General features: G+C 39.9%; 1 protein-coding gene across 1 annotated transcript; it reads left to right on the plus strand.

Moving 5' to 3' along the window:
• The first annotated feature begins 821 nt into the window (after positions 1 to 821).
• On the plus strand, positions 822 to 7,880 carry tprg1l (tumor protein p63 regulated 1-like). Its single transcript, XM_084721478.1, has 6 exons — positions 822 to 1,230; positions 1,493 to 1,584; positions 2,684 to 2,734; positions 3,334 to 3,459; positions 3,788 to 3,941; positions 5,799 to 7,880. Exons 1-6 carry the CDS (start codon positions 1,000 to 1,002, stop codon positions 5,991 to 5,993), a joined length of 849 nt encoding a protein of 282 aa, XP_084577604.1. The 5' UTR covers positions 822 to 999; the 3' UTR covers positions 5,994 to 7,880.
• The last annotated feature ends 111 nt before the right edge of the window (positions 7,881 to 7,991 follow it).

Here is a 7,991-nt window from a genome sequence, read left to right on the forward strand (position 1 = left end):
CTCTGAGTAGCTAGTGGGCTAGATGAGTATATTTGTCACATAATGCTATGTTTTGGCCCACAATAAAACAGCTATAGGCTGGGGTTTTGATGTAACATGGGCATTAGAAGCCAGTTTCAACATTAATGTATTTTTTAAGTTGCCCTGTCAAGCCAGTGGGTCAGAAATCTGCTCCCCCAAACTTGCCTTTACACAAATTGTTTTACTTATTAGTAGTTATTAAATAACTGGACAAACAAAGTCTCAAGTTAATTATCATGTTCATCATCTTGGGCTGCAATGTCTTTAAAATGTCAATCCCAGTTGGTCAAAGTCCAAGGTGATGTCTTTAAATGTCTTGTTTTGTCAGTACAAAACCCAAAGATATGCAGGTAAATATGATAATGAAAAAAAAGCAAAAAGTTTAAACGTTTGAGAGGCTGAAAAAAGCAGTTTGGCAATTTGTGCATGTAAAAATACTTAAATCCTTATTGTTGAGCCCTAGAAGCTTGCCCATAATGCACCCTGGTACATATAGGCACTGCAGCACAGCTCTGCAAGCAGGAGAATTCTGTTTTTTTTCAGTCTGTATAGCACACACTGAGGAATGTTTTCCTTTTATGGAGTAAATTTACCATCAACAACACTTACTGGACATCCTCATGAAAAGTGACAAAGTTTTCCTTTAAGGTTGATAGGAGCCAATAAATTAATAAAACACACTGCAACTCTTTACTTGATTATTTAACCATCAAAGCACTCGTGATTATGAAAACTGGACTCTTCCACTGTAAACACTTTGTTTATGTTATAGCTGGGTCAAAAGCAGTGTGTCCCTTTAAGAGGAAAGACATTGAAGGGGGGAAGTGAAGCAAGAGGGCACTACTTCCTCGTAGCCCTCACAATCAAAACATTATTCGTGCGCAATGGGTGAGTCTGCATCCTCGAAAGGACATTTTCTAATCTAACACTTGGCGCACATCGTCGGGAAGCTCCGCGGACAGCGTGTGTCGCACCACCATGCTTCAGCTGAACGACACGGTGGAGCCGGAGAGTCCGGGCGCTGCGATTCTCCACCCCGCAGAAACCGAGGAGGGGGTCGAGGTTGCCTTCACGCCGCCGGAGGCCGCCGGACGAAGCCTCAGACACGGAGCCTCGGTGGCCTGCTGCCCCCCGTTACAGACGCTGACGCCTTTTCATGTACACAACCCCACAATGCAGGCGAAAGTGAAGGACTATTTCGTGTTCAGGGTAAGTTCCTCCATAACAGGTGAGGGTTGGTGTTAATCCGCACCGAGGCCGGCTTGTTTGTAATTAGACTACATGCGCATGTCCCCTGAAAATAACCCCCTTCAATCCACTCATGCTCTTAGTTGTGGTAAATAAACACGACCCCTTAACTCACCAGCCTTTAGCAGCAGCAGTGCATTACAGTGAAAGCTGTAGCAGCAGATCACAGGGAAGGATGGGACGATGATGCTGATGATTGACGGGTGTGTGCTGTTGATCTCAGCCAGGTACCATCGAGCAGGCGGTGAGCGACATCAGGACCGTGGCTCTGCCCTCTGAGGATGGAGAGGTGCTCAGCGTCTGGCTGCTGGCCGAGTGAGTATCTAACACTGCTGCTGTGTCCACTGCAGGGTTTTATTGATGCATTTATTAAAGGGACAATCCAGTCCATAATCAAATGTACAGTGCATATTTTATACCCCCATCTTATGAAAAACATGTTGTCCATGTTATAAGTAAGTTATCTAAGTGAAAATATCTATTTAATAGAAACTAATTCCACTTTCTGAAACAGTTCACACATTTTTGTGAAAGTTTTGTGTATGTTCCCCATATAGGACTTACATTGTGAGGCAGCTGGATTCTTTCTTTCCAGGCTTGAAGTTATATATTTGTGTCCAGACCACTGGCAGCTACAGGCGTGGTTTCAGGCGTGATGACAGTGAGAAGTGTCCATGGAAGCGTTGATCTGATTGGTTGAAGTTGACCCGTGTTAAATATGATAGACAAATGGTTGTCTTTTGAAAGTGCCTCCCCTTTTCCAAACAGTTTCTAAGGATGACTTCACAGATTGTTCTGTGTAACAAACCATCCGGTGTGTCAGGATACCATCGGCCTAACCGCAATTAAAGATTGTTCTAGTTAATCAGTAGTCATCAGTTTAAGCTGAGTCTACTGTGTGTTGCATGTTTATGATATTAATTTAATTATTCAAATATAATTTTTTGTGGGGAATAGAACAGGAAAAGAACAGCACTGAAGGCATTTATTCACGGAAAATAATTTTTCGCTGTAACTAGGTCATGATTTCCGGACAGAGACATTGCTGTTGATTTTTCACAGGTTTTTTTTCCCCCACTTTGAGCACCACAAGCTGAGTGCCATATAGTTTCATTATATTCAAGTGAAGACAGACCTTTCTACAACTGATATCTCCAAAATTCTGCAACTCACACCAACACAATCTAGTTGGATAAATAGTACTGAAGGTAAGAGGACAAATATGTAGTTTTGATTTTGGAGTGAACTGTCCCTTTAAGGCTACAGGCTAAAAGTTAGCTAAGATTTGATACTTTGTCCACCTCATCTTGTACTTTTATATATTTAACTTTCAACTCAGTAAAAACAAATGTTTTAGTCTCCCAGGTTTCAAATCAAGCTTTTGACTGATTGGCGTATTTCTCCGTTTCTATAGAGTTGACCACTGGAATAATGAGAGGGAGAGACTTGTGCTTGTAACTGATAGGTAAGTCAAAAGTAATATTTTCTTTACTTGTATGTGTTGCCTGTAATTTTGCATTTTGTCTGTCTTTATCTCTTTTTTATACATATCTAATTATTTATTCACTTTAAATTTATCTGCCTGTACTTATGTGCTGTAACACCCAAATTTCCCCTCTGGTGGATCAGTAAAGGATTAGGGATCTCATGATTACTGTTTTTTTTTTTTTGTTTTTTATGATAAACTGAGGTAAAGTCCCTTACAATTATTATTACCATTCCAAATTTTAATCATCATTAAATCCACGCTTGATCACTGTGCTTTGAAAATCTCATGGCAAATACTATCATGCATCAACCAAAGTCAGCAACAGTCTCGTATATGCAGGTACAGCAGCTACATGGATTTGTTTTGCATCAGTGAAAACACTGACATTACAAAGAACATAATGTCATTTCAAATTGAGGTTTTTACTGTTTGTCAGTATTTTTTTTCAATATTTTCAGCACACTTTAACAATACCACAATAATACTGATAAACATGATCATTTTGATCACTTAAATTGTGATATGAAAATCTCATACTGCTTCATCTCGGTTTGACATCTTTTGGTTGTGTGCAGGTCACTGCTGGTGTGCAAGTACGACTTCATCAACCTGTTGTGTCAGCAGGTCGTCAGGATCTCTCTCAACGCTGTAGACACCATCTCAGTGGGCGAGTTCGAGTTTCCACCCAAATCCCTAAACAAGTATGGCAAAACATTTTAGTCTGCCAACAGCTTTAGTATTATTTACTCTAAGTTTATTAATGCCAGCATTAAGAAGAGGACCACTCCTGCCATGCATGTGGCGTGAGTAATCATAATATATTGCAGCTGTCATTTTGTCACTTAGTTGTAACTGCTCCATTAAACAGTTCAAGATCTATATTTTTAGTAGTATTTTTGTTATTTTAGAATTGGGGAGATTTAAAAAAAAAAAAGACTATGAATTCTGATATGAAAATGCATACTTGTCTCAGCAGTAGTGTGTTGGTGTATTTCTGGCCAATCCTTATAACCTTGTGTTTTCTGACAGGAGAGAAGGCTATGGGATTCGTGTCCAGTGGGACAAACGTCCTCGGGCTTCGTTCTTAAACCGCTGGAACCCCTGGTCCACAGACATGCCCTACGCCACCTTCACGGAGCACCCCATGGCCCACGCTGATGAGAAGGTGGCCTCTCTCTGCCAGGTATAATCTCAATGATTCAAAGTCCAAATAAAGGCCAAATCTTTCATAATGGAACAATCAGAAATGTTCTATATTGGGCAGGGGGTCCCAAATTTTTCCATGCCAAAGTCCCCCAGACAGCATTAGCTTACGACGAGGGCTGACCTTGTGCAAGATGTCATTAAAAAACCCAAAGTTGCCGTGTTTTTTCAGCATCTGTAAGGTGACTCTTAAGTATTATTTTTATTGGTAAGGTCCAAAACTTAAGGTTTTGCAGTATGCCATGCATGCTGGACACAGGTTCCAAATATTGTAGCAGCAACAGTAGAATAAGAACAATCTAAACAACATGGATGCGTGGCATTGAGAGATTAAGCTGTTGTTTAATATAAACGATAGAGTTCATTATTAATAAACACAGCACTGAGCCCTTTCAGAATAAAGGCTCAATAACAGGTTCGTGGGCCACATGGACCCTGTCACTGGACAATAGCAGCCCTGAGGCTGCAATTTTCTAATGGATTACATGTTTTGAAAACATCTGTGGATTTAAAACTTGAAATGTAAGGTACTCTTAACTTTTTTTGTGTTGGTCTTCTATTTATTTCACAAGACTAACAATGGTGACCACTGGTACAGCAGTTCATTCAGGCACATTAGGCAGCAAAACAGCTCTAGCCGTCACATTTCAACTGGACACAAAAGACTGATTGCCTATTTAGAAATGAAAGTCATCTCTTAAGAGAAAGACAGCTATTCATATAACTGTAAGCAGTGTAGTCGTGACTTTGTGTTTGAATAACAACAGTTCCTGGGGCAGTTTTCTGACTGCATCATTCAGAGCCATTAGCATCACTACATGCAGTAACCAAGAACAGTTTAGTTCTGAAGTCTGAATCACATTATTTCAAACTTGAGAGAAACTCCAGGAGATGTAGTTTTATAATCCAGTCATACATCAGATCCACAGTTGTGGGTACTTTGCAAAAACAGTATAGCCACGCCCCATCTCTGAGGATAGAAAATAGAAGACCCTATCAATATTAATGAAGTTTTACATCTTTTTGAGTTACAGTTTTTAAAGGCTTGTATGCATTCATGTCGAGTTAAAAAAAATGTTTTACAGACATGTCTAATCAGTATTTAAGGTTTATCTGTCAGGCATCATGCCCCTTCAGTCGTCCTCTGTCCAAGTGGATCAGTGACCCAACACAGTGGCCAGACACTGCTACTATTGAATTACCAGATATAGTTAGACTGAGTGTGGTCTGTAAGTAACAAAACCTGCCAACAGACAACTCTCTGATCTAAGCTAGGCTGAGATTTAGTCAGAGATAACAGTCTGAGGCTGCTGTACTGTAACATTATGACTGAACTCCAGCAGTCTCCCACTCAAGTTAGTGTTATCTATCAGTAGTAACTGTCACTGGCACTATTTACCTCACTTATTCATGTATCTTATGTACCTCAAATCTCAACATGAAGGACCTTGGTTATTAAACCAGTTGATTCTAGTTTCTTATTCGGCATAATTTAAATGACAAAAGCAAATTAATATTTATGGTCATCAAAAATGAATCAAATTGCTATGAAAGTTTTTTAACATTTTCTTGAGGCTCATACATTCTTAACGGCCTCCTTTTGGGCTGCCTTTCCAGGAAAAATGAGAGACTGTTGATGTGTTGTGCACCCTGTTACACAGCAGGTTTTCAGCATTTATTATATGAAATCACGATCTTTCCCCCAAAAGGGGGTGCAGCCTTGGTGACTGAGGCTTGATGATGTTTAACTAGTCTGATGTACCAAGTGTTGGTTTTTTGTATACAAGTTTATGGAAGAGTTGTCAAATTTCACTTTCTTTTTCTTTTATCTGCCAAGTTGGACAATTTCAGGACCCAGCTGGTACAGGCTGTAAAGAAAGCCCATAAGGAACACCCCATCCCTGGTCGGGCTAACGGTGTCCTGATCCTGGAGAGACCCCTGCTCATCGAGACCTATCTGGGGATCATGTCCTTCATCAACAATGAGGCCAAGCTGGGCTACTCCATGACCCGCGGCAAGATCGGCTTCTAACAGCCACAGTTCCTCTAAATTACAACAGAGTTCAACCCATGTGTATGTGTTAACACTGCGCTGTCTGAGGGAAGGTGTTGCTCCCTCTGTGTGTGTAAGTTGAGCCCATGAGAAGCCCACACCTCCTGAAGTTGGTGTTACAGACGAGTGGTCAGCCTACTGTAGGTAAATGATGCGCAGCACTGCATGTGGACTGTCTACTCATTTGTTTTTGCGCTCATAGTTGGTTTCCTTCAAAGAGCTGCTTGAAGATCTGCCATACCCATGTGGGTCCTACCGAGGGAGTGTATATCCATGTGACACAAGTTGGAGAGAAAGGACGCAGCTCTTGCATCAACTCATCATTGCTGTACTTATTGTTCTAGTCCAATGCTCCTTGTTAAAACACTGACTGACAGACGGTCGCAACTAATGTGATGTTTAGATTTTGTTAGATCAAAGTAAACATCAAGGTTGTAATTACAGGGTTAAAGACATGCTTTGTTTGAGCTTTTTTCTGCAGAAAAAAGAGACCAGTGAAACCATAACATGATCAAAGAATATGTTCCATATTTGCTACACATTAATATGAAGGATTGCATTATTCAGATCACAGGGCCACTGGGTAACTTCATGGTATGGAATAGCAGCTGATGGACTGAGTTTAACGGTCATGTCACATGATTATTGTAAGAAATGTTACTAATAGGGAAACTTTTCCAGGATCTGCACTGCTATACTGAAAAGCTCTGGGCTCAGCTGTGGAAAACAACAGTAGGAATACACTTTTAAGCATCCATGAAACTTGTTCATGGAAATGATAAATTACAAGTTGTGATCTTTCTCTCTTATTGGCCAATGTTGTGCTCTCCATGTTTACGTTCGCCTAAATACTGTATGTAATTGCTCAAAGAACAGAGCTGATGTATCACGTGGAGAGATGCATTAGCTACTATGGCTACAATGTTCTGGTATCTTACAGATGTTTTATGCAACATGATCTTGTAAACCATGTCTTTATATTTGTAAGTTGCCTTCAAGGTCCTGCAATTTGCATTGGTTTTAGGCACACATTTGCACTGGGAATAATGGTTGGGTTATGAAATGAAATACATGCAGACAAAGCGTTGCATCAGTTCATTAGCCACACACTGTATGTATCTTGTAAACAAGATTTAGCAGATCTTTCATTTATCATTGTGCTACCAAAGGTAACAGGCCATATTTTCATGCTCAACAATGCCAATGAATAATTGTGTCCTAAAATGCCTTTTTCTGGTCGTACCTTGTGCATGTTCCCTGCACGTTGAGTTTGCATGAGAAATGTTTTTTAAAGAAATATCCTAAACAGACTTGTAAATACTAATTAGGTTTTATTTGTCTGCTGTTATTTTGATGCGGTTGACTCATGAGTGCTACTAGAAAATGAATATTTCATTGCAAGTTCTTAAGTATTTTATTTAAGGATTTTAAACGAGATTAACTCGTTATTACAGATGATGTGAAGACTTACTTTTTGTTCTAGATATTTATAGCGCAGTAGCCAAATTGGAGAATAATAAATGCCTACATGTTCTTGTCAGGGGCCTTGGCTCTGGTCATTGTTGAGAAGTGCATTTACATTATGTTTGTACTGTCAAGGACTGCAACAAAGTGACTAAGTTACAATTCATGTTGCTGTACATTTCAAGCTTTTATAAATGGGGCATCATGCAGACATGATGAGTTGCAGCCATGTAATACAGTCCTTATATATTTAGTACTGCCTGTTTGTTGTTTGGATTCTTACTGGCATTTCACTCTGGTCATAGCAGGTAACAACTATTAAAATCCTACCAGTCCTGATGCAGTATTTCCAGATGTTATTACAAACTGCACACTGCTTTAAAAATACACATTGGAAACCTGCTTTGTGTCTTTGTTCCGCCAAGCAGATTCATTATCACAGATATTAAAGGTTTGTGCCAAACGGTCAGCATTTGGAACCTTTTGTGGCACCAAGAAGGGCAGTGAATGTAC

The sequence above is a fragment of the Lutjanus erythropterus genome, chromosome 6 (genome assembly GCF_056507025.1).
Source record: "Lutjanus erythropterus isolate fLutEry1 chromosome 6, fLutEry1.hap2, whole genome shotgun sequence".
NCBI lineage: Eukaryota > Metazoa > Chordata > Actinopteri > Lutjaniformes > Lutjanidae > Lutjanus > Lutjanus erythropterus.

What these genes read in the sequence shown, in the direction of transcription:
- tprg1l (XM_084721478.1), top strand. Translation starts at nt 1,000, where the DNA reads ATGCTTCAGCTGAACGACACGGTGGAGCCGGAGAGTCCGGGCGCTGCG. An exon ending in AGGACTATTTCGTGTTCAGG is followed by an intron (nt 1,231 to 1,492) that starts GTAAGTTCCTCC and finishes TGTTGATCTCAG; the next exon opens with CCAGGTACCATCGAGCAGGC. An exon ending in AGGTGGCCTCTCTCTGCCAG is followed by an intron (nt 3,942 to 5,798) that starts GTATAATCTCAA and finishes TTATCTGCCAAG; the next exon opens with TTGGACAATTTCAGGACCCA.